A 27,500-nucleotide genomic window follows, 5' to 3' on the forward strand; every position below is an offset into this window, starting at 1 on the left:
CCTCAGAGAATGTTAATCCAATTTAGGATATGTGAGGCGACCCACTTTATTTCCCCCAGTGAATGACACGTTAACTCTGTGACTGTGGCGTTCTGTGACCCTCCAATCAAAATGGGTCCTCAAAAGATTTTTCCTCAAGGTACAGTAACCTCACAGAATGTTAATGCACTCCAGGACACGGGGGCCCAGACACAGCAGTGACTCTCTATCCGAGATGTCTGAATATCACGAGAGCCTTCCAGAGGCGTTTCTTTGTTTTGTCGTGATCTTTACGTAGTTCGTGATTCCAGCTAATTACGACATGAATTAAATCCTATTTTTGATGATTTGTATTATTATTGTTTTTTTTTTACCTTTATTTACCCAGGGTAGGTTATTTATAACCTTTATTTACCAGGGTATGTTCTTTATAACCTTTATTTACCCAGCATAGGTTCTTTATAATCTTTATTTACCCAGAGTAGATTATTTATAACCTTTATTTACCAGGGTAGGTTCCTTATAATCTTTATTTATCCAGGGTAGGTTCTTTATAATCTTTATTTACCCAGGGCAGATTTTTTATAACCTTTATTTACCCAGGGTAGATTCTTCATAAGCTGTATCAGGGGTGTAAAGTACTTGAGTAATTGTACTTCGTTACAATACTTAAGTACTGTTTTGAGGGATTTGTACTTTACTCTAGCATTATTAGGTTTGTATACTTGTGCTTTACTCAATTACATTTCAGAGAAAAAAAACATACTTTTTACTCCTTACATTTAAAATGCAGACCTACAAAGTACAAAGTACAAATCTCGCAGGTCCAACTATTTTAATTAGTATATTTGTTTCTCCGAACTAACGTTAACATTATTAATCCTGTGGCCACGCTTTATTTAAAAACAGCCAATCAAATCCCCATCAATGGAAAATGACCCCGCCCATATCCATGCTGATTGGTCCTTGTGCAAGACTAGAAAGCGGGGATCTTTGATTAAACACCTGCTATCAGAAGAATAGACAGTCAGATTGACAAGCTACAGAAGATGGCCACAAACGATAGTATGAGTGATAAAGAGGACAAAACGGAACATTTCATTGCCCCGGAATTTTTTCATTGCCCCGGAATAAAAAAAAAGGTTTTTACTTTTACTTTTTAGTACATTTAAAAGTAGAAACTGGTGCTTGTGGCAGCCTACTGCTCCTAATGTGTTGAATGCAGAGAAATGATTTCCCCCTGGGCACAATAAAAATGTGAATTATTATTGAATGAATGAATTAAATAAACGCTCTCTCTCTCTCTCCAGGTCTCCTCCCAGGCCCAGCCCAGGTAGTCTCCACTACTCCGACGAAGACGTCAGCACCACCAAGTACAATGACCTGATCCCAGCGGAGAGCAGCAGCCTGACGGAGAAACCCTCGGAGATCTCAGACTCTCAGGTAACCATGACAGCGGGTAACCATGACAGCAGGTAACCATGACGGCAGGTAACCGTGACAGCATGTAACCATGATGGCAGGTAACCGTGACGGCAGGTAACCGTGACAGCGGGTAACCATGACGGCAGGTAACCATGACAGCAGGTAACCATGACAGCAGGTAACCATGACAGCGCCACACTTTGCTAAGCGCGTTGACCCACCAAAAGTGGTATGAGGCTCCCCTCAGAATGAATACATTGAAGGCACCTTCTAGTATGGCTACGTCTGTATTCTGTATTCTGTATGATCCATTTGGCCCACCGGTGCCTGTGTCTGTCTGTCCGACTGTCTGTCTGTCTCTCCATCCGTCTGTCCATGCAGTCCCTCACACTGTCATTATATAGACCCCCCTTTCACTGTTTGTAAGCAACAATGACATCTTGGGATTGGAACATGGTTTAGTCTCCAGTAGGGGTGTAACAATGCATACTGTAGATGCATCGATCCGATTTGAAAATGTTAGAATCGATTAGAATTACTATTTATTTTTCTCAAAGAATTATAAAAAAAATTATTGTATTGTATTATACATTTTTTAAAGATTTTTGATTGACCTATAGTCATTCATGCTGAGTGAATCAGTTCCCCCAGCCACATTTATGTATTCAACATTTTTGGGGGAATTAACTGATCGAAAATGTATCGAATCGCATCGAATCGATTCGTGGTCAAATGAAGAGATTTCATGATGCATTGAATCGTTGCCTGAAGAATCGTAATCGCATCGAATCGTTGTGGGGTCAAATATTTAAACCCCTAATCTCCAGGGACGACGGTCTCTGGATGAAAACACACTGTGTACAGCACGACGTTCGGTGCAAACCGCGCCTGGTCAATCTCTATTCTCCCCACCTATTCATGGACTTTTCCCCCCCATCTATTAACACATTGGGTGCCAACGACAAGAAATCTCGTTGTTGGCCGCCATGCGTTGAGTGCCAATGACGAAATCTCGTTATTTAATCGTTATTTCTTTTATTAGCGATATCCATTAATTTTTCATCCATCCAGCCTCACGTTATCATTGGGACTGGCTCTGAGCTCGAAAAGGGCAAATACCGCCCCCTATCATCTCCCGGATGGTATTGCACCCATTGGAATGGAGTCAATGGAAATGCATGATTTTACTTCTGAGCCATGTAACCTGAGACTATTGCATTCATTGAGGCAACCGAAAGCAGCGTGGATTATCTGTTTCGAGGTCTAACGTTGGATCAATAAACGCAATCGATATTTGGAATGGTGATCAGGAATTGGATTCATCTTTTTGCAGAACATCTGATGTGAGGTAAGGACTTTATTTTACCCGTCTTGGGGTAATCAGATGTTTTTTCACAGATTTCACAACGTGTCTCATATGTGTGTATGTGTGTGTGCGTAATGCTAGCGCCAGGCAGAGCATAGATAATCGATTTTTCAGCCCGCTTCTCTAGCGTGCATAAGTACACATATACTATCGATAATCTAGCGTTTATTTGAAAACGATTCATGACAACGTGTTTTGTGTATTCCAGTAAAGGGCTATTTTCGCGGATTTTTCTGGAATCACTAGAAATCTTCAAAACTATACTCGTATTCAAAACGGTATAAAATGGAAATGTACTGATGAAAAAACAATCCGTTTCGGACATGTTGACTGCAAGCAAGTCATTGATAAGCGACGGTTGTATTAGACACATAGCCATAATTTAAGATATAGTTTATGCGTTCGCAAATATCCCCGTCCTCTCATTGACTAAAGCGCTGGCACTCAAGCGATAAATAGCGCACCCCCTGCTGGTAACCAATGTGTTAATGGACTTTTCCCCTCACTTGTTCATGGACTTTCCCCCCCACCTATTCATGGGCTATTCCCTGTTCCTTTATGTTTGTTCATTGTATCTCTGTTCCTTTGTGTTCTCTCTCTCTTTCTCTCGGTCTCCCTCTTGCCCTTCATGTTCCCCTGTTTGGTTTAGTGCTCCTCTTGTCTTGTATTGTGTTATCTGTTTAGTCTTAGTCTATAGTCTGCCTGTTCTGTCCCATCATGTGTGTCTTGTCTTCCATATTTGTAGTTCCTTGTAGTCCTTGTCAGTCTGTTTCCCCTCCCAGGTGTCTCTTGTTGTAATCAGCCCTAGTGTGTCTTGTTTGTCAATTATCCATGTGTATTTAGGTGCCGTGTTTCCTGGTCTCTGTGTGTGTTCATTGTCGTTGTTCCCTGGATGTCGTTTGTTCTCGTGTTCTGGAGATTGTATCATGTCGTTTGCTATCTGTTCCTTGTCTCCACTTCCCTCGTTCAGTAAGTGTTCCCCTTGGTAGTTAGAGTTTGTGTTTATGTAACTTTTCCCCCCTTGTTTCGTGTATTAAATACCCCTGGACTGGAAGCCTCACCTCCCTGTCTGCATTTGGACCCTGTCCTCACCACCAGCCATGACTGTTTTCCATGCAAAATCCTTTTTCTTCAAAGTAACTAGTAACCGATGGGTTCAGATAAATGTAGTGGAGTAAAAAGTACAATATTTCCTTTGAAATGTAGCGGAGTAAACGTATAAAGTTCCCTGTAAAAGTAAAATGCTCACGTAAAGTACAAGTAGCTTGAAATTGTACTTAAGTACAGTACTTGAGTAAGAATACTTAGTTACTTTCCACACACACACACACACACACACACACACACACACACACACACACACACACACACACACACACACACACACACACACACACATACAGGGAGATGAGACGAGTCTCTGCTCTCAGGCCCAGACTGGACAACCGTTACCCAGAATGCCTCTCACCACGCTGCCCTCGGTCAGCTGTCCTGGCATCAGCTGAATGGGACAACTCAGACGGCCCGCCAAGACACCGGGATCGATACGCTGCATGACTCTCTCTCTCTCTCCCCGTCTTTCTTTCCCTCTCTCGCTCTCCCTGTCTTTCTTTCCCTCTCTCTCTTTCTTTCCCTCTCTCGCTCTCCCTGTCTTTCTTTCCCTCTCTCTCTCTTTCTTTCCCTCTCTCGCTCTCCCTGTCTTTCTTTCCCTCTCTCTTTCTTTCCCTCTCTCGCTTTCCCTGTATTTCCCTCTCATTTACATTTACATTTTGTCATTTAGCTGACACTTTTATCCAAAGCGACTTGGATAAAAGTTTTGTACAACAAGACAGCAGGAAGGGTACAACTCTATCAGCTGAGTAACAATGTTCATCAAAGTGTTGAGTGCTACAGTGTAGGTTAGTATATTAGGACAAGTGCATGACAGAAGGTTTAGTTAGGGTTAGAATTTTTCATTTCAGATAATGATTGAAGAAGTGCGTCTTTAGTCGATGGCGAAAGATTGGACGGATTTCAGCTGTCCTAACTGTGGTGGGAAGTTCGTTCCACATAGGCGACTTCTCTTAGATGACCTTCCTGGAGCTCGGATAGGAGTAGGTCTGAGGCGGCCAGAAGATGCAGAGCATAGGGGTCTTGAGGGTGTGTAGTTAGAGACCATTGACCGGAGGTAGGCGGGAGCCGTTCCAATGGTGAGCCAGTGCAGGTCCCTGAGAAGTGGGGTGACATGGGCTGACTGGTCGGAAGTGGTCGGAAGGCCAGCAAGCAGTGCGTTGCAGTAGTCAAGGCGGGAGATGACTGTTGATTGGACGAGGAGTTGGGTGGCTTCTTTTGTCAGGAAGGGGCAGATCCTTCTGACGTTGCTCAGGAGGAATTTGCAGGTTCTGGTTGTCGCTGCGATGTGAGCGGAGAAGTTCAACTGGTCGTCAACGACAACACCACGGTTCTTGGAGGTCGGGGACGCGGTCACAGTGGAATTCTCGACTGTAATGGAAAGGTCGTCAGGGGGGAGGATTTGTTTAGCTTAGGTTCAGTTTGAGGTGGTTGGTCGACATCCAGGCGGAGATTTCAGACAGACAGGTCGATATCCGCTCAGAGACGTGGATATCTGAGGGAGGGAAGGAGAGGAAGAGTTGAGTATCATCGGCATAGCAATGATATGAGAAGGCATGAGACGTGATAATGTTACCCAGATATTTAGTGTAGAGGGGGAGAAGAGAAGGGGTCCAAGGACCGAGCCCTGGGGGACACCCGTCCGCAGGGGGCAGGTGGCAGACAGGGTCCCTCTCCATGACACTTGGTAGGAGCGGTCATTGAGGTATGATGTCAGCCATGTCAGCGCAGAGCTAGCCACTCCCATTCCTGCAAGGGATGCGAGGAGGATCTGATGGTTGACTGTGTCGAAGGCTGCAGAGGAGAGGCCTTTCACTTTTGCTAAGTGAAGTGCCTCTGTGACCGCAATGAGGGCCGTTTCTGTGGAGTCACCAGTCCTGAATCCTGACTGATTAGGGTCTAGGACAGGGGTGGGCAATTAATCTTTACAAGGGGCCACATAAGAAACCTGAACTGTGTTGGAGGGCCGAACCAATGATAACTTGAACTTAATTCTGCTCAATATTCATTATCTCCCATTGTAAAAAGTAGTCAATTATATATTTTGATTAGCTGCTACTGGTAATCAGAAGATTCTAAGACATGCAATTTATAAACTTTATACAAAAAGCAATACATGCTTTAGATTTTCTTCAGTTCTTTTTACTTGTATGGGTAACTAGGAGAGATATGAGGACTGTGTATGTGTAACTATAGGAGGGATTATATATTTTGATTAGCTGCCTGCTACTGGTAATCAGAAGATTCAATAAACATATAGAAATATAGAAGTAATAAACAGTCAAAACTAAAACAATCATTACATCAGTGTTCCATTTTATTTTCAACTTGTTAATCTTCACAAACACTGAAGAGATGTTTTGCAGCATGTTAAAAGCCTGTGTACATTAAGCCTATGTGTAACTTTTTACTTGTTCAGTGAGAGAAATCCAGTCTGGCTTGGGCTTGAACAAGTGCATTGAAATCTGGCTGCATATCTGAGGTGGATATGCGAAGGACATCTGAGAGGTGATCATCAGTGATAGAGGATCTGTATCTGGATTTGTTGAACTTCATCACTGAGAATGTCTGTTCACATATGTAGGTAGATCCAAAGAGGACTAGAATCTTCTGAGCATGCCTCCTCATGTGTGGAAAGTTATCCTCTTTGAGAGAAGAGTAGAAATCCAGAAGTGATTTTAAAGTCTGCAGTTATCCCACGTAAGAAGATGAGCAGCTGGGCAGTGTCACGTTCATCGCAGCTCTCATCCAGAGCCAGGGAAAAATAGTCAAAGTTGACCGCTCTGTTCTTCAGCTGAAGCTCCAGATTTTGTGCGATGTCCTCAACCCTCCTCGTTACAGTGTGTCGGGACAGTGGCACGTTCTCAAATGCGCCTTTTTTCTCCGGGCATATTAGTGCTGCAGAGTCCAACAAACACTCTTTAATAAACTCTCCGTCAGAAAAACACTTACTTCTTCTGGCGATTTTGTGGGATATGACATAACTTGTCTTGACAGCTGCTTCTCTGGGTGCGCAAAGTTTTGTAAAAAGTCCTTGTTGGTTTTTGCAGTTTAGCAAGTAAAGCATCAGACTCCCTCGCGCGCTCTTCATCTGACAACTTATTGTATTTTTCTTCATGTTTGGTCATGTAGTGGCGATTCAAATTGTAATCTTTGAATATGGCGACCTGTGTACCACATTTGCGAAGGTTCTTGGCAGAGGCCTCGATCCTATGGTGAAAGAAAGAAGCTTTAGCAGTAGTAATGGTTTTGGAGAATGTTAACAAGAGGTTAACATCTATCTCTTTCTTTCCCTCTCTCGCTCTCCCTGTCTTTCTTTCCCTCTCTCTTTCTTTCCCTCTCTCTCTCTTTCTTTCCCTCTCTCTCTTTCTTTCCCTCTCTCGCTCTCCCTGTCTTTCTTTCCCTATCTCTCTCTTTATTTCCCTCTCTCGCTCTCCCTGTCTTTATTTCCCTCTCTCTCTCTCTCTCTCTCTCTCTCTTTCTTTCCCTCTCTCGCTCTCGTTCCTCTCTTTTCTTCCATTGATCAGTCTACCAACCTCCTGTCTCTAATTTCCTATCTTTATGAGTACTTTATATCTTTTTTCCTTTTATTTATTTTTTGTCTTTACGTTCAACTTTGATCTGAGTTACTTCCTTGGCTTTGGTCTCGTGACTTTTGTTGTCCTTGTGTGTCGCTGTTTTGGTTTATGTCGCCTCCCACCCTGGTTCCTTGTGGTTTGGTTGGAAACGCTTACGGTCCGCAGTCTGGTTTTGATCCCAGGCAGATGAAAGGACCCGGGAGGGGGGGGGGGGGGGGGGGGGGGGGTCGATCGGTCCCCTGGTTTCATCCGTCCTTCAAATGTTTCTTTCATCTTGGAATTCTTCACTTCGGCCTTTCCCTAATTATCCGGGAATCTCTCTGTCTCTCTCTCTCTGTCTCTCTTTCTGTCTTTCTCTAAATACATCCCGTAGTCCGAATTCCACAGCCAGAGAAGTCTCTCTCCAGCTGACCCCCTTATCGGCGACAAAGCCCCTTCTTCTCTCTGCATCCAGTGAAAATCCTCCTGCGATGAATCGCTACGGAAAGGACCTGTCCGCGCGGCGAACGCAGCCCCTGTGATGATGAGGCGTCTCGACATGTCTCTACCGCTCACACTGGGTCACGATGGTCAAACACGGGTTCTAATGCCGTGCCGCCACACACCCCCCCTCCCTTCATCATCATCATCATCATCATCAACCTTTATTTATACTCGAAAAGTCAATTTGAGGTCACCCTCATTTTCAATGTCGTCGAGACTTTACAGACATTTCAATGCAGACGTTTCTACAATATAACAATAATAAATATCAATAACTATCTATATAGTATAAAATGAACATAGGCATAAAATCACCACACAGATTGACAGAATAAAAAAAACAATGCATATTATTGCAGACATAAGAATAGGTATAAAAGACAATAAAAGTAGTGCAAGGTAAACGTGCAGACTTAATAATGGCATAAAATAAGTACAAAAGTACAACGTCGCTCAAAAGCATGTGAAGCCCCCCCCCCCCCCCCCCCCCCCCCCCGGAACAGTCAGTCCCCCCAAAACACCCCACACATCAATCCCTATCCAAGACGCACCCCCCCCCCCCCCCCCCGATAAAGCACGCCATGACCGAAGGGAAAACACAAAACAGCCCGTATTGCAGCCCCCCCGAGATGACAAACCCCCGCTACGACTGATCCGAGAGGTCCGCCGTTAGCTTTGATAGACACAGAGCCCGGGCTTGTTCCCTTGGGATGCTCCCCCCCCGAGCTCCACATCATCACCCCATGTCGCTTCGCACAAGTCCTGGAATGTCCTTTGAAGTTTTATTGGGTGGGATAACTCATGGCTATCTGCTTTAATCCACTGGCAGGTATAAGTTGACTATTGTCCTCCTGCCTTGAAAGGAGGCTAATGGAGACTCGGCGAGGCAACCGCGGCCACTAGCACTCTCGCCGGTAGACAAAGACGCACACACACTCTGGCTGTTTAGCGTGGACAGGGGTATTTACATTTACATTTAGCTGATGCTTTTATCCAAAGCGACTTACTCAATTCTGTACGACAGGTCAGCAGGAAGGGTACAACTCTTCATCAAACAGTGTTGAAACTTGGGTGCTGCAGTGTTGAGTGCATAGTAGTAGAGATAAGTTAGTATAGTAGGAAGAGTGCATGATAGTATAAGACAGTAAGAAGGTCAGTGTTTTTTGTTTTTTATTCGTTTCAGATATTGATTGAAGAAGTGTGTTTTTAGTCGACGGCTCGGATAGGAGTGGGTCTGAAGCGGCCAGAGGATGTAGAACGGAGGGGTCTTGAGGGTGTGTAGTTAGAGACACGATATGCCTGGTATGAAACTGCAACCTTTTTCCATCAAACACAGTGGTATGGCTATTGCTAGGTTTTAGTGAGTTTTTCCTTACCTTCGCGTGGGGTATGTCTGGGAGTGTTGCATTAATTTATTTTATTTATTAAAAAAAAATTGGACTTCATGGTGTTTTTGTTTTGTTCTTGATTTATTGTGATGTTTTTTCTTGACGTGTTTAAAGAAGTCGTGTCCGGCCCATGGGGACATTAACGTGTATTGTCCGGCCTTACAAATACATTCGATTTGATTTGATTTGATTTGGTTAGTGGATTAGAAATTGTAGTCAGGCTGTTTGATTTCTTAGCAGTCATGGAGGTATTTAGAATATAGACAAGAGTGACTGTGAACGCAGGTTGGCTGCCTGTGAAAGTGGCTCGTACAACCAAGTCCTTCAGACTTCAGTAACAGGGATTCAGCTTCATTGAAACAGATATTATGCCTTGTCTCCATTAGCTGTGTTTGGCCAGGTTTGGTATGATATAGTTGGGTTTGTTTTTTAAACCCTGGCTAGTGGAGACAAGGCCTCAGCAAGTGGAGACAAGGCCTATTTCGATGTTACTGCACCTTCCTCAGAGACTAAGTAGAGCCATATGAAATCCGCGTTCACGGAATCGCGGACGGAATTGCGGAATTGACCAATAAAAATGGAATCAACTGTAAAACGTGGAATATTGCAGAATTTGACCCTAATCTGGACTGAAATTCCGTGTTCGGGAGAATATGGAACATTTGGTGCAACGCGAACATGATCGGGGACGCTACAGCGTGTTACACACAACACAGAGAAATATCCAAGCGTCTGGCTGCTTCGGTGAGTCGTTAACGTTAACACATTAACTGCCACAGAGTTTGCCCGTCTCATACCACTCTCTGCCACCACTCTAAGCCTATGGAGATGTTTACCTTCTTTGCAGGGCTATAACTTTTTAAATTGTATTGCTAAATTGACATTACTATGGCCCATTCAACATCGATTATCTATCGTTCAGGATGTAGGAACGTTATACTTTTAAATTCATGGATTCATACGAAAATACTGTCTAGAATATAAATATGTTTTTATCGTTTTCTGCAGTAATTCCTAGAACGTGAGTTATAGGCATAAACGCATATATAGATTATCAACTGCCGTTTGTTGCCAATACACGCTATATTAAAAATGTCAACTGTCATGATCCTAAACGTTATGACAATCACGCTGAAAATGACGTCAGCGTCCTCTTACCGTTCGCCGATGAGACTGGAGGAAAAATATCCCACTTATTTGACGTGGATCGACTAGATCCATTTCCGGTTTGTATAATAATAATAAACGCCCAAATCATATCGATTATTGAGTTATGGCAGCGATCCATATGTACGGATGTGTGTCTAGAGTCCCGCAACAATGAGTGCCGGACGCATTTCCCCGGTACACGGAGATCACCAGAGATCCATTTCCGGTTGTAACTCGTCCGATCACCACCAGGCGGCAGTATTGAAGCGTTGCAGAGTTGTGCAGGCTCCCACTGTATCAGCCGAGGCTGGGTGAGGGCATTATGAATACCATGGCAAAAAAATTAAATATGATCTCAATAACGTCGTACGCCATGGAATGGCAGAATTAGCATGACCTTGAAACACGTTGTACAACGTTTTTGGCGCAGGATGTGTTAACGACGTCCGCACTAAGCCCTAAATTCAGAGCAGAGCAGTATCCTAATGACTTTTATGCTTCAGTCGATAAGGTGTTTTGCAAATTCTGTCAACATACCGTGGGGACTGGACCCGCAAAAACACGTGCGAAGATCACTTCAAAAGCCATGTCAGGAACAAGGACCGTGCTTCCCAAAACACACCAACTCTCTAACGATGATCTCTGGTGATCACAATAGATACAGCTAGAGGGCGAGGCTAATCACTATTGTATAAGACTATTGTGATTTAAATGGCTATGTAACGTTACAGTACATAGGACTATAGATGGAAATTATAGCTTCTTGCTAAATCTGGTGCACCCATCTATTTGCAAATGATTGTCAGTAGGCCTACACACTGTCCTTTATAAATGAAATAATAATTATGCATTACTATATTCCATCACAATATAATAGATATAGCTAGGCTACTGACATTGTGATAAAAGTAGCTAGCTGTATCTTGTTTACACTTGAAATGTGTATTTTTATTTTGTCACAATATTATTTGAAAAATATTGTGTAAAATTGCAGCACTTAAAAACATTAAATGGACTGTTATATCTTATTAAATTGTAGCCATTTATTCATTCCCACTTATTAGACACTATTTCTGATGGTAAAATGGGCATAAAAGGCAAAATACAGAATTCTGAAATATTAAAATGGAAAAAACTGAATTTGGGAAAAAAAATTATGGAATTTGGAAAATAATAAAATGGATTTCATATGGCTCTATCAGAGAGTTGTCTGTGTGCTTTAGTGAGTCTTTCCCCCTGTTTTCCTATTATTATAAGTCAGTTTGAAGTTTGAAGTAAGAAGCAAAAGAGCATTGAGTGCTGTGTCCACTGTAGAGGTACTTTCAGAGGATACATCACATTCCAAGTGATTCGGATTGACGTCACAAAACTAAAGTTATCCTATAACCTAGTTATATGAATACTGGCTGAGCGTCTCGCTCTTCGCCATTATGAGATATCTCTTATCTCCTAGCACCTACTGTGCTCACAAACAAACAATTGCACTCGCATGCACGTGACCAGGCCACGCCCCTGCGTCCTACTATATGACGCCGGACATGGTCACACTCTACCTTCCTCAGAAAAAGTTTCCAACACTGAAAAACCCAACCAAGGGACCTCAGGGCGCTAAGATCGAGACGCTCAGCCAGTATTCATATAACTAGGTTATAGGATAACCTTTCGTTATATTATCATACTGGCCATCGCGTCTCGCTCTTCACCATTATGAGATATGGGGCAGAGCAGACGCGTGGCCCGACAAGTGTACCCCCTGAGGGCCTGTAAGCCCCAACCAGGGAGGAGGGGAGTCCCGTCCACCCGCCCGTCCTAACGAAGGGGGGGAGGCAGTCAACTCCACCAAAGTGTGAAAAAGGGGGAACCAGAGACCCCTGAAAACGCACAGCACAGGCGGGACCACGTGTGACACAGCACCCCGTGGCACACACCCACACACCCCTGCTAGCCCACCAAATGGCGGGACGCAAGAGAGGTCCCAGACCTCAGAACCGCCTGGGAGACAGAACCCCCAGTCATGTCCACGAGATAAAACTTAACGAAGGGACCCGGGGAGGACCAGGAGGCCGCAGCACAGATGTCCTCCACCGAGGCCCCCACTAACAAGGCGGCGTGTGCGCCCTGACACCCCCAGGGGGGACCTGTCCAGCCAACGTGTAGCAAAGGGCAATGCCCTCGCACAACCAATGTGACAGGCGCTGCTTGGACAGTGCCTTACCCGCGCGAGGGCCACCGTAACAAACAAACAGTTGATCGGAAGCCCTGAGATCCTGCGTCCGACTGAGGTAAACCCCCAGTGCACGGACAGGACACGGCAGGTGAAGGCTCGCCTCTAACCCACTAGCATGAGGAGGCGGATGAAACGCCTGAACCACAATATCCCTGGAGCGAAAAGAGCTCTGGATATTCTTTGGCACGAAGACTGGATTAGGCCTCAGAGTCGCACCGCTATTGGCCCGAATAGACAGGCACTCAGGCCGCACCAAGAGAGCACACAGCTCACCCACGCGCTTAGCGGAGGTGATCGCCAGAAGGAACGCAGTCTTGAAAGACAGCTCCTCCAATGGCGCCTGCTCAAGAGGCTCAAACGGGGCCTCCGACAACTGGCCCAGGACCAGTTGGAGGTCCCAACTCGGAGACAGAGAACGTCCCACCGGCTTGAGACGCCGAGCGCCAAGCAGGAAATGTTTCACAAGAGGGTGGCTGAACATTGTACCGCCCTCAAGACCCACATGACAAGAGGATATAGCTGCAGCGTATACCCTCACCGTCGAGGCCGACAGTCTACCCAGGATAGACTGGAGGAAGGAAAGAACAGCGTCCAGGGGGCAGGACACCGGATCCCAGCCCCCCACCTTACACCACTCTTGAAAAGCACAGCACTTACCCGCGTAAACCGCAATAGTGGACAGAGCGCGCACGTTCCGGATGCTGTAGACCACAGTAGGCTCAAGACCCATCCCCTCCAGACTCACCCTCTCAGCAGCCAAACTTTCAGTGTCTGCCCCAGAACAGGGAACAGACACAGAGACCTGTGTGCCTGAGAGAGGGCCCGCGGCAACCAAGGAACAGGCCACGGCGGGGCTACCAAGAGCTGGATCAGGACCGGGATCCATACAGCCATGCCCCGGTCCGGCGCGATCAGGATCAAGGTCCTGCGCTCCCGACGTATCCGCTCCAACAGCTGAGCTATCAGGTGTATGGGGGGGAACGCGTACAGAATCCCGGGCGGCCATGGATACATCGAGAAGGCATCCACCCCCAGGGGAGGATTGTCCCCCCGACTGACCGAGAACCATAAGGGGAACTGGTGAGACTGTCTGCTCGCAAACAGATCCACCGTGGCTTCCCCGAATCGGTCCCAGACCTGTCTGACTATGTCTGGACATAGTCCCCACTTGTCGGGATGAGGACCTCCCCGCGACATCACATCCGCGCCCACATTCTCCTTGCCAGATTGAGAGACGCCCATAGCCAGAGCTCGACCACCGCCCGGTGCAGACGGATGGAGTGTACTCCACCCTGTCTGTTGATATACGACACTGTCGTCATGTTGTCCATCCTGATCAACACGTGCTCGCCCACCACCAGGTGGCCGAACTGCTTGAGGACCAGAAGGACTGCCTTCAATTCCAACACATTGATATGCAGTGCAGACCGGGTAGCATGGCACGTCCCCCCCATCCCGTGAGGGAGGCGTCGGTGATGACCGTGACGTGTGACAGCCTGCAGCCCATGCAGATCCCGCTGGTGAGGGTACCAGTCCTCCCCCAGTGGTCGAGATCCCCCAGTATTGACACAGGAACCTTCAGTCGTTTCCACTTGCCTCTCACCAGGTCTATTTTCATACTGGAAAACCACCTCTCAACCCTCCTCATAAATAGGAGGCCAAGAGGAACCACATAGTGAGCAGATGCCATCATACCGAGCAGGCGCATCACGGACAGCGCCGTAACCGTCCTGCCAGGACGGAGCCCCCTGAGCGCGCCGAGAATATCCACTCACCGTCGCTCTGAGAGGGTTGCCCTCATGGGCCTTGAGCTTAGAACCAAGCCCAAGTACTCCACCTGTTGACTGGGAAGAGGAGGACTCTTCTTCCAGTTCACAGCAAAACCCAGACTGGTGAGGAATTCCACCACCAGCCTGGTATGAGACCTGGTGACCTCCTCCGGCCAGCTGAGGAGCAGAATGTCGTCGAGATGGAAAATAACTCGTATCCCCTGACGACGTAGAGGCTCCAGCGCGGTCTCTACGCACTTGGTGAATGTGCGAGGGGCCAGAGAATAGCCGAACGGCAGCCTCTGGTATTCGTATGCTACACCCTGAAAAAGGAAGCGAAGGAATTTCCTGTGAGGAGGGAAGATCGGGATGTGAAAGTACGCATCCTTCAGGTCTATGGAGGTGAACCAGTCCCCCACTCTGACAGAGTTTATCAGGTGTTTGACGGTCAACATCCTGAACCGCCTCGTCACAATCAGCCAATTGAACGCAGACAGATCCAGAATAGGTCTGACACCTCTCGATTTCTTGGGCACCAGAAAATACCGGGAATAAACGCCACGCATCGCGTCCTCCTTTGGGACCACGACGATGGCTTGCTTCGCTAACAGAGATTGGATCTCGTCGGCCAGAGCTGTCACTGCTGCTGACCCCGACAACAGAGTCTGTACCAAACCTGAAAACGGAGGGTGGGGTTGTGCAAACTGCAACACAAGCCCCCACCTCAGTGTTCTCTCCATCCACCTCGACGTACGGCACTGCTGTAGCCATACTGTATGTGATGATAATCCCAAAGCACACCCACCGCCATTTGGCGCTGGTCCGCCAGGAACCGTAGATAGGTGGCCCGGTCCCACCCGTTGTGCGTTGCCAACCCTGGACTTGCCAACCGCGCGAGCAGGGCGTCTCGTGGAGCTGGGATATCGCACCCTGACACTACCAACGAGGCAATCGCACCCAAGGGGGGACCCCGACAGAAAGGGCCGGTTTGATACGGGGGAAGCTGACATCACACACAAAAGCTCCCCCACAGAACACCTCCCCGGCATGGATTGCTGAGGAACCGTTCTACAGCTGGACATGCAAGGCGCAAGGTCCCCACACTGCCCGATAGGGTGGGTTCCTACACACCGTAGCCCTTCAGTGATATTACTGCCACCCAAATCATGCGTGCCTGCCTGACCACCGCCGGTCTTCTGGCCGTGGGAGGCACTAACGTGATACCCGGCCTGGCAAGGCAGGGCTGGGGGAACTCACGCTGCGACCCCCTGGGCCTTGAGTTCCCCCCCTGACAAACTTCGTTGTTGACAGGCACAACACCAGGCTCACCAAACACAGACGCAGAACGTGTGGCGTGGGAGCCGCTTGACAGCACAGCATTCTCATAGGCAGACCCAGGCCTAGCCAGCAACTGGGTGTCAGCCCCTGTCCCCATGAGAAGTGAAACGTGGGGCCGCTTGCGCCTCGTTGAAGGCATGCGGCCCGCAGCCAAAGGGAACAAATCAGAGCCCGTATCCCGCTGGTGTTGGGAGGGGGAGTGACCGGAGAGCGAGCTAGACACAGCTAGACGGCGATGTTTTTTTAGGGCGTGCTCATCTAATGTAGCCGATCCCTCGGCCGCCAAGGCTGTCGGCCTTGCGATCACCTGTTTTCTTTGTGTCCAGGGTACCCCAGGTGGGGGAAACATGGCCGCTGGTCGGGGGCCTCGCCACAGTCGTTGGCGAGGCCGCGCCCTCACCTCTGGCTGCGTGGTGCGAGGCGGTGTGGGGCCTAGGTCAAATACCGCCCGCACTCCTGCGGAAAGACCAAAGAGTCCCTCTGCGGAGAGGGGAGACCTGAGGAGGAGAAGCCTTTTCTCCTCCTCAAAGGAAGACTGCTCCAACCAAAGATGCCTGTGAACAAGTGTTGATAGCATCCTGGTCCTCCCTGTGGTTATAGCTTGCGACTGAGTTAAAAGCTGTATAACCCCAAAAACACGTGCAATGTTTTCGACATCGGCTGGCCCTAAGGCCCCACTACCTGACACCATTGTGCACAGAAAAGCAGTCAACTGAGCAATGACACTGGTCGCCGCTAAATTCCGTCCTGCGGCGGTATAAACTTCATCAGCCCATACAGCCACCTGCCGGGCCGACTCGCCCTCTGGCGTCGGCTTCCGGGTGGGACACCGTTCAACCATGCCAGGGCAAAGGGCCGATGCTACCTGGCCCTCAAGCCACGGCACACCTGCCTTGCGCCCTGTTGTCAGCCCATCCACCCGTAAAAGGGGTAAATAAGCCTCAGCAAAACCCCCCACATTAGACACTGATTGACCTTCAGCAATGAACCGGTTAAGAGGAGGGAAGAGTGGCGACAGCCCACGGCGGGGAACAAAGGAACAGTGACCCAGCATTGTAGCATTAGCATTAGCCACATGCTCCAGGATAGCTGGGAAAACATCCAATTCAGAGTCATGACGACCATGTTTACCCAAATAGCCTGCCCCTCGCGCCAATACACAACTCGGCTGTCTCACGGGACAACGAGCAGTATCACTCATGCTAGCATCAATGCCGGTTAGCGCAGACCCTACCTGTGCGCGACATAGCTCGACTGCTAACCGTCGCGCGATGTCCCTCGATCCGCTGTCACGAGATGAGGAAACCCCAGGACAGGCCCGATGCGCTGTTAGGATGTGCCGAGAAGATTCCAGGGGCTGGTGAACCTCCGGCGAAAACCCAACATTGTGTAATTTCTCCCTGCGTTTCATAACAACTAGTTCACGGAGTGCACTGCAACGTCCGTGTTGGAAACAAAAAAGAGGAAGGTAGAGTGTGACCATGTCCGGCGTCATATAGTAGGATGCGGGGGCGTGGCCTGGTCACGTGCATTTGAGTGCAATTGTTTGTTCGTGAGCACAGTAGGTGCTAGGAGATAAGAGATATCTCATAATGGCGAAGAGCGAGACGCGATGGCCAGTATGATAATGTAACTGCAAACGTGTGGGCTGTTCCAGAAAACTTTCCAAAACAGACCCGTTATGGTTCACTAGGGTTCTGACAGACATATCAGCCACAACTCAAATGTACCCAAAGTGGGCGGCTATTGTTGGATTCAGTCCCAACCTTCTAGGGCTGCCTGTGTGGGTCTGTCTCTGGGTCATCTTCAGGGGTGTAAAAAGTACAGAGAAATTATACTTAAGTGAAAGTATGGGTACCGTCTCAAAATCGTACTCAAGTAAAAGTCAAAGTATCTGGCTAAAAACACACTTGAGTCAAAGTAAAAAAGTTTCTACTTTTAAATGTACTTAAGTACTAAAAAGTGCATTCCGGGGCAATGAAATCTTCCATTTCGTCCTCTTCATCACTCATACTATTGTTTGTGGCCATCTTGTTATGGTTTGACACCGACCCCAAACGCTAACGACACAAGAGAGTAGGATTCAGAGTTGCCAAATACGAGGGCTTGTTTATTTGATAATAAGACTAAGTGAAACAGGGAAAGCAGGTCAACAAGAACAGGTACAATGAACAAGGGGCAAAGTTCTGCTGCTCTGCAGCTTCTCCCGGAAGGGTAGTCTTGGGAAGCAGGAGCAGTCCTCTGTACCGCTCTGCAGACTCTCACGGCGGACCTCTCAGATGTTGTGCAAGACCGAGAGAGGGAGAGAGGGAACGGGTCAGTGACAGAGCAGACTTGAAACGAGCTGGAGGACAGGGTGTTATATTCTTCGTGTTAAACAACACAGTGATGTGCAATATTCCAAAAACAGCCCAAGTGAATATCTTCATGTAAACACACAGTGAGCAAAAATCCAACACCGTCCAAAAGTGAAATACTATCTTCGTGTAAACACACAGTGAGCAAAATCCAAACACAGTCCAAATGTGAAACAATATCTTCGTGTAAATACACAGTGAGCAAAAATCCAAACACAGTCCAAAAGTGAAATAATATCTTCGTGTAAATACACAGTGAGCAAAAATCCAAACACAGTCCAAATGTGAAATAATATCTTCGTGTAAATACACAGTGGGAGGTGGAAGATCCCAAAAATATTATTCCATAAGGAAAGAGCAAAAACGATAATGGCTGGGTGAGTGACTGTCTGACAAAAAGGTGGTAGACTTCAGTGTAAAGGTTACACACGAAAATCGGAAATAGGTCAAGACAGTCAATCTAGATAAACTCACCCAGACGTGCTGCGTAAAGGAACAGGAACAAAGTGGAGGCGAGCGCGCGCCACGGAGCAGGTATCCAAGCGAAGGCTTCTAGGAATTCCTGGAGAATAGCACAGTGAAACAGAAGCAACGGGGAAAAACATCCAGCGACAAATCAAGACGAACCAACAACTTAGGGTGGGGAAAACGGGGTATAAATAATGAGGGATCGATTGATTGAAAAGCAGTGACAGCTGGGGAATGTGATTGAAAAGCGTGGGGAAGTGAGAGAACCAATCAGCGACGTCTCAGATGACGTCAGCGGGGAGAAACGTGTGAACGAGGGAATTGAAATACTTGACAGAAAAAATGAATGAAAACAAAGCGAGGGTGGTTAAAGGAACAGAACGAGTAAGAAGGCAAGGACAGAAACCTCACAGTACCCCCCCCTCCAAGGGAGCCACCTGGCGACCAGGCCGACCCGGCCCGTCAGGATGGGCTCGATGGAAGTCAGTGATCATCCACCAACACGGGAGGCGCCGGATCAGGAGCTGGAGGCAAAAGGGGACTGAGGGAGACGGGCTTAACCCGGGAGACATGGAACACGGGGCGGATGTGCATGGATGCAGGAAGCTTCAGGCGCAGGGCCGCCGGACTGAGTACCTTCAGGACCTCGAAAGGTCCGACGAAACGGGGTTTGAGCCTCCTGGCCGAGGACCGTAGCGGGAGGTCCCTTGCGGAGAGCCACACCCTCTGCCCAGGGCGGTAAGTCGGCGCAGGAACCCGGCGCCGGTCGGCACCACGACAGGCGCGCTCAGACGTCTGGAGCAGCGGACCAATCATCACAGTACTTCAAGAAGCCTGTGGTGGGGAAAGAGCCAAACCTTACAGCACCCGGCGACCCACACGGCCCCGGCCTGCCCGGACGGGACCCAAGGAAGCCGGCGATCAGGGGCACTGGAGAGGGGGACAAAGACAGAGGCCCGGAGAGGGGGACCGGAGACGTGGACAGAGGACCGGCGAGGGAGGCCGGAGACGGGGACTGGGACCCGACAGCGGAGGCCGGGCACAGGGACAGAGAACCGGCGAGGGAGGCCGGAGACGAGGACTGGGACCCGGTGAGGGGGCTGGACGGCACCCGAAGACACCGGGCACGACAGGAGGGGCCCCACCCCTTGATGGCACCGGAGGACCAGGCGATGTGGGGCTCGTGCAGCGCGAGCCAGGGCCTGCCCAGGACCACAGGGACAAGAGGAGAGCTGGTGACGAAAAACTGGAGCCTCTCAACGTGGTCACCAGCAACGGTGAGAAGGACTGGACAGGTGCGTTGAGTGACGTCAGCCAGGCGGCGATGATCCATTGCGAAGACCTCCAAGGGCCTCTCGAGGTCCTCAAGCGGAATGCCGGCCCGGGTGGCAAACCCAACGTCCATGAAACTCCCCTCAGCACCAGAGTCCATGAGTGCACCCACCGTCGCCCGCTGGTCCGCCCAGGCTAGGGTGACGTCCGCCAGACGGTTGGGTGGTGCACGGGTGGGTATGGACGAGAGGTCCGGAGGCGACTCACCAGCGGGCCTCCGGGGCGGGGGACAGGAAAGACGGCTCACCAGGATCTCCCGGGGTCTTGGCGAGCCTGGTCCTCTTGGCCGGGCACGGCAATTGGAGACACGGTGTCCATCCCGGCCACAGTAGAGGCAACGGCCGGAGAAGAGCCTGGACTCCCGCTCGGCCGGGCTAAGGCGGTTGCGTCCCAGCTGCATGGGTTCCTCCTTGGTCACGGCTCGGGAGGGAACAAACCCATCAGTCACGGAGGGGGCAGGACGGACAGCACTGTAGAGGCGGCCGCTGGGAAAGGGAGCCCCTGAGCGGCGGTCGACGGCACAGTCGTAAGGCCGGCGAGGCGGAAAGACCTGAGCCCTGGACTCCCTGAACACCCCCTCGGGGTCGTAGTACTCGGGGGGTACGTCTGGGGTAAAGAAAACCTCCTCGAGGTCGTGGTCCTCGGGGGGTACGTCTGGGGTACCGAAATCCTCCTCGAGGTCGTGGTCCTCGGGGGGTGCGTCTGGGGGACCCCGTCGGGTTCTCTCACGTCTTCTCTCCTGGAGGCGTCCGTCGACGCGGATGGCGAGGCTGAACAGGTCCTCGAGGGAACCAGGTTCCTCCTGGGTCGCGAGCTGGTCCCTGACTGCGTCACAGAGCCCCCTCATGAAGGTTAGGCGAAGAGCAGGTTCGTTCCATCCACTCTCCACCGCCGCCAGTCGAAACTCCATGACATAGTCCGTCACCCTGCCGCTCCCCTGTCGGAAGGTCCCCAACCGGGCTCCAGGGTCCAGACCTCGGGCTGGATGGTGGAACACTCTGCGGAGCTCCGCCACGAAGTCTGGGTAGGAGAACAAAAAATCTGCCTCCATTGCCCAGGAGGAAGTGACCCACTGGGCAGCATGGCCTGAAAGTAGGTTGGTTATATAAGCCACTTGGGACCCACGAGCAGAAAAACGGCTTGGTTGATGACGGAAAACCAACTCACATTGCATGATGAATGTGGCACACTCCTCGGGATTACCGTCGAACAGCCGTGGGACGGAGAGAAGGGGTTCCCGAGATGCGAGATCTGCTGGGGCTGCGGGGAATGTTCCTGAAGGGTGTGAGAGGTGAAAGGCATTAACGGTGTCGCCCAGCGAGTGAAGCTGAGCGAGAATGTCGGACTGTTGTCCCGCCAAAGCGGCCATTGAACCTTGAACAAGCAGGACCTGCTCTCGGAGTCCCTGTACAGCAGCTGCAGCCGCATCCAGCTGTAGGGCGTGTTCCTTGGCTGACTCTAACTGGACTGCCGCTGCTGTGCTGACTCTCTTGCGGGCGCAGACTGCGCAGGCCAGTACGAACCCCTTGACGTCGTTCCTCATGGTGGGCCACCAGAATCGACGAGCCAGGAGGGAGAACGTGCGATGAACGCCCGGGTGGCAGGCGAACCGGCTGGTATGGCCCCACTGGAGGACCCGGGACCGGACTGAGTTGGGGACAAAGAGACGGTTAACAGGTACATTGCCTGGAGCGCGATGGAAGCGTAGGGCACGCCTTACCACCCCCTCGATGCCCAAGGTGACTACTCTCTCTGTGTCGGCTGGGGTCGTCATTGTGTTGGTTCGTAATGTTATGGTTTGACACCGACCCCAAACGCTAACGACACAAGAGAGTAGGATTCAGAGTTGCCAAATACGAGGGCTTGTTTATTTGATAATAAGACTAAGTGAAACAGGGAAAGCAGGTCAACAAGAACAGGTACAATGAACAAGGGGCAAAGTTCTGCTGCTCTGCAGCTTCTCCCGGAAGGGTAGTCTTGGGAAGCAGGAGCAGTCCTCTGTACCGCTCTGCAGACTCTCACGGCGGACCTCTCAGATGTTGTGCAAGACCGAGAGAGGGAGAGAGGGAACGGGTCAGTGACAGAGCAGACTTGAAACGAGCTGGAGGACAGGGTGTTATATTCTTCGTGTTAAACAACACAGTGATGTGCAATATTCCAAAAACAGCCCAAGTGAATATCTTCATGTAAACACACAGTGAGCAAAAATCCAACACCGTCCAAAAGTGAAATACTATCTTCGTGTAAACACACAGTGAGCAAAATCCAAACACAGTCCAAATGTGAAACAATATCTTCGTGTAAATACACAGTGAGCAAAAATCCAAACACAGTCCAAAAGTGAAATAATATCTTCGTGTAAATACACAGTGAGCAAAAATCCAAACACAGTCCAAATGTGAAATAATATCTTCGTGTAAATACACAGTGGGAGGTGGAAGATCCCAAAAATATTATTCCATAAGGAAAGAGCAAAAACGATAATGGCTGGGTGAGTGACTGTCTGACAAAAAGGTGGTAGACTTCAGTGTAAAGGTTACACACGAAAATCGGAAATAGGTCAAGACAGTCAATCTAGATAAACTCACCCAGACGTGCTGCGTAAAGGAACAGGAACAAAGTGGAGGCGAGCGCGCGCCACGGAGCAGGTATCCAAGCGAAGGCTTCTAGGAATTCCTGGAGAATAGCACAGTGAAACAGAAGCAACGGGGAAAAACATCCAGCGACAAATCAAGACGAACCAACAACTTAGGGTGGGGAAAACGGGGTATAAATAATGAGGGATCGATTGATTGAAAAGCAGTGACAGCTGGGGAATGTGATTGAAAAGCGTGGGGAAGTGAGAGAACCAATCAGCGACGTCTCAGATGACGTCAGCGGGGAGAAACGTGTGAACGAGGGAATTGAAATACTTGACAGAAAAAATGAATGAAAACAAAGCGAGGGTGGTTAAAGGAACAGAACGAGTAAGAAGGCAAGGACAGAAACCTCACACATCTTCTGTCGCTTGTCACCCTGACTGTCTATTCTTCTGATAGCAGGTGTTTAATCAAAGATCCCCGCTTTCTAGTCTTGCACAAGGACCAATCAGCATGGGTATGGGCGGGTACATTTTCGATTGATGGGGATTTGATTGGCTGTTTTTAAATAAAATGCGGCCGCAGGATTAATAACGTTAACGTTAGTTTGGCCAGAGAAACAAATATACTAATTATATATTACCCTGCAAGATTTGTACTTTGTACATTGTAGGTATGCATTTTAAATGTAAGGAGTAAAAAGTATGTTTATTTTCTCTGAAATGTAATTGAGTAAAAGTACAAGTATACAAACCCAATAATACTCGAGTAAAGTACAAATACCCCAAAACAGTACTTAAGTATTGTAACGAAGTACAATTACTCAAGTACTTTACACAGTCTCTGGGTCGTCTTCTAGGGACGTGTCACTTGAGGTTGAAAACCATCTCTCTAACCTCTCTCTCTCTCTCCCCTGTCTCTCTTTCTCTCTCTAACCTCTCTCTCTCCTCTCCCCCCCCTCTTTCTCTCTCTCTGTATGATTGATTGATTGATTTGATTGATTGATTGATTGATTGATTGATTGATTGATTGAAAATTGTATTAACAGATTGCAGAATGGGTACAATACAGTACAGCTCAATACACACAATTGTTAAGGGGATGCAGACCAGAGAAAGGCTTTCATCTTGTTTACATCAGGGTCCCCCATTTTCAATTCATCATATTCAACATATATGACACACATGACATACAGATAGACAGTACTGCTACATCTGTCCCCCTCTCTCTCTCTATCTCTCCCCTCTTTCTCTCTTTCATTCTCTCTTTCTCTCTCTCACACTTATTATCTTCTATCTTGCCTGTCATCCTTTTCTCTCTTTATTTCTCTCTCTCTCTCTCTCTCTCTCTCTCTCTCTCTCTCTCTCTCTCTCTCTCTCTCTCTCTCTCTCTCTCTCTCTCTCACTCTCTCTCTCTCTCTTGGCATCTGAGTCCGCAACAGAGAACGGTCTCTAATCACAAAGTGTCTCTTTGTTTCAACTGGCAGGCTACCAGGGCCGTCCTGAAGCCCCATCAGTCTCCATTATTATGTCACATGTCACGCAGTCCAGAACACAAGTAACACAATAAGACTGTCAATCAATTATATTCCCATTATTAAAGGGAACGCCACCCATTTTAAGAATTCACATACAGTATGTTATTCTTCCTGTGCTCCTCCAGGACAGTTCCGTCAGTATTTGTGAACATGCACCACTCTCTCCTAAAGCTATAGAAATCAGAGAGAAAACCCTCCAAACGGTGATGTCACTGGGATGTATCAAATATAGGGCTGCTCCAGAGATACTGAATGGGCCTCTGACATTGTTTGTGTGTTTGTGTGAGCTCTTACACAAAAAAATGGTTTTATTAATGTTGGTTGAGACCTTCTAGCAATGCTAGCATATAAAGCTAATTTGGGCGTAAGATTCAGATTCAGATTCAGATTACTTTATTCACCATATTGTGTACAGGTACAAATGGAACGTGATTTGACATTTCAGTGCATGATTTTTTTCACAAATAGGAACAACATAATAATAATAATGATAAATAAATAAGTGCAAAACAGGACAGAACAGTGAGACAACAATAAGACAGTAAAATGCAGTGGTAGGGGACATGGATACAGTGCAGCACAGTTCAAGTCCAGAGGTCCAGCCCTAGCAGCTCGCCATAGAGGGGGGACACCTGACTCATTTACCAGGCGAGCTGCTGAGGGGAAGAAGCTGAGTCTATGGCGGGACGTTAATGTCTTGGGCAGCCGTAGCCGCCTGCCGTGGGGGAGCATAATGAAGAGGCCGTGACCCAGGTGGGCGGGGTCTGCCATGATCTTCCTCGCCCTCCTCAAGGCCCTGGTGAAATGTAGGGACTCGAGGGAGAGAAGGGGGCAGCCGATCACCCTCTCCGCTGATCGTATCAGAAGAGCTCTCAATGCTAGAATATAAACCTCATTGAGGTGTAAGAGCTCTCAATGCTAGAATATAAACCTCATTTGGGTGTAAGGGCTCTCAATGCTAGAATATAAAACTAATTTGGGTCTAAGAGCTCTCAATGCTAGAATATAAAACTCATTTGGTTGTAAGGGCTCTCAATGCTAGAATATAAAACTCATTTGGGTCTTAAGAGCTCTCAATGCTAGAATATAAAACTCATTTGGGTCTAAGAGCTCTCAATGCTAGAATATAAAACTCATTTGGGTCTTAAGAGCTCTCAATGCTAGAATATAAAACTCATTTGGGTCTAAGAGCTCTCAATGCTAGAATATAAAACTCATTTGGGTCTTAAGAGCTCTCAATGCTAGAATATAAAACTAATTTGGGTTTAAGAGCTCTCAATGCTAGAATATAAAACTCATTTGGGTCTAAGAGCTCTCAATGCTAGAATATAAAGCTAATTTGGGTGTAAGAGCGCTCAGTGCTAGAATATAAAGCTCATTTGGGTGTAAGAGCGCTCAGTGCTAGAATATAAAACTCATTTGGGTGTAATAGCTCACACAAACACTGTATAGCCTTGTAAAGTCAGAGACATCGTTCATTCCTGGGGGAACAGGAAGGACATCCCCCTTAAGAATGAAACTGGGAATGGATTGTTTTGGCTTGGTTTTGAAACCACAATCCAGAGTTTTCTTAATCGTGCGAGGGTAAGCTTGACACGTCAGAGCCATGGAACGCTGCACGAGCTAGCTCTCCGTCGGGTCTAAAACGCAGCACACCGAGACATAAACAGATGGCTTCCCGGTTAAAGGGGTTGTCAATAAAATCACTTTGACTCACTCCGTGGTGGTGTCTCATCTCTCGCTCAGTAATGAGTTCCTGACGCTGTAATCACATTAAAGTACAGAGGCAACGGGACGTCAGTGTGTCACACACTGGCTTTTATATTGGAGTTTAGCTCCATGTACTCAAGCCTTGTTCACAGTGCGGAGAGCTGCTGCCTAGTGCAGTATAATTTAATCTGTTCATAAGGACTTATAAGTTAAAACATTGATAGAATGTCAGTTAAAATGGTTAAATACTACTGTGTGTCAGCAGTCTGTGAGGGAGCACATGTTTGGGAAGGACAGCTGCCAGGAGCCATCTTGTTATCTTCAGAGGCCTTAGGCCTTTCTCACCCAATTCCTAATAAGGTAACCAGTGTCGTAAATAGCTATGTTTAGGATAGAGGTAGACAGTCAGTTAGTTGGGTAGACAATGTAAGGATATGTAAATTAGCCATACAGAGCTCCGAGTGGACACAAAGAATAGGGAAGTATCATTGATTAAGCCAATCATTTTGGAATAGGAGTAAATAGAAGGGATTTCATTGCTAGTAGCTATAATATTGATGCCGAGAGAAAGCTCTCTCTCTTCCTCCCTGCTCTTTTTCACTGACTGCTGATCACCTGATGTGTGAAGATCTGACATCTATGTGTGAGTTTAGCTTAGAAGGACATCCTGAAGTCAAAGTGACTTCACTTTTGTGAACTGAACCTTATTTTGAATAAAAGAAGCTTCTGATATTAACTCATTGACCGCCGGTCATTAGACGGGCCCCGTTCTAGCACTGCCACGCTTTGAAAGATAGGAGTGCGTCACCTTGTTTCTAGAGCTATAACTATATTCTATATTATAGCTATGGATACAATACTATGGCCCATTTGACATCAACTATCTATCGTTCAATATGTGAAAAAGAATAATTTTTTTCATAAATACGTTCACGTGTTATACTGTGGTGAATATAAGTATAGTTTTAGAGTGATCCTGGTTAATCCCAGAAAACGGCGATATGCAGCAATACGTGAATTTCATTAAAAGCGTTGCTGTTTCTCGCCTGGACACGCTACTATTTCCAAATAAAATGTATATATGTATATTTTTATGCTTTGATTGTCACCAACGGCATACGTTGTGGAGTAACGTTACACACACACGTTGCGATCAATGTGAAATCATGGTTGGATCAAAGCAGGATTGATGTCATATAGTCCTTACCTTCATTAGGAGGTACCCCAAAAAGAATATTCCAATTGTCTGATCACGAGTCCCAGTATTAGTGTCCATCATCTCGCCAACATAATCCACCACAACAGATGCATCAGGGGCATTGGAAGCGTCTCAATGCCATCGAGTGAACAGCTAGACTCGCCTGACCAAGAAAACTGTTCCCGGAGACATTTGAACGTAACACAGGGCAAGATACAAGGTTTCAAAGAGTGCTCGATACTATCACCCAGCAGGATGCGGCCGGTATTGCACTTTGGCGATCTCAGGATGACTCCCTGTGGTAACCCGAGGTCCGTGTGAGAGAAATGAATAGAAATATCGAATAAAATAACGATGAAAACCCGACTATAGTCGGGTCTGGCGCTGAGCGGTTGGCGAGTTAACCCGACTATCCTCGGGTCTGGCGTCCATTGAGTTAATTGGTGATGAGGCTACCCATTTGTTTACATTTAGATCACAGACTGGGCCTTTAATGAGAAGCAGCAG

General features: G+C 47.9%; 1 protein-coding gene across 1 annotated transcript in view; it reads left to right on the forward strand.

The window, feature by feature from the left end:
- Positions 1-27,500, forward strand: part of sdk2b (sidekick cell adhesion molecule 2b) — an 846,423-nt gene that overhangs the window by 785,554 nt on the left and 33,369 nt on the right. The window contains 1 exon segment of the mRNA XM_084331013.1: positions 1,290-1,422. Within this exon segment, the coding sequence (XP_084187139.1) occupies positions 1,290-1,422 (133 nt within the window).

Source organism: Notolepis coatsorum (genome assembly GCF_963971535.1).
Source record: "Notolepis coatsorum genome assembly, chromosome: 15".
Lineage (NCBI taxonomy): Eukaryota > Metazoa > Chordata > Actinopteri > Aulopiformes > Paralepididae > Notolepis > Notolepis coatsorum.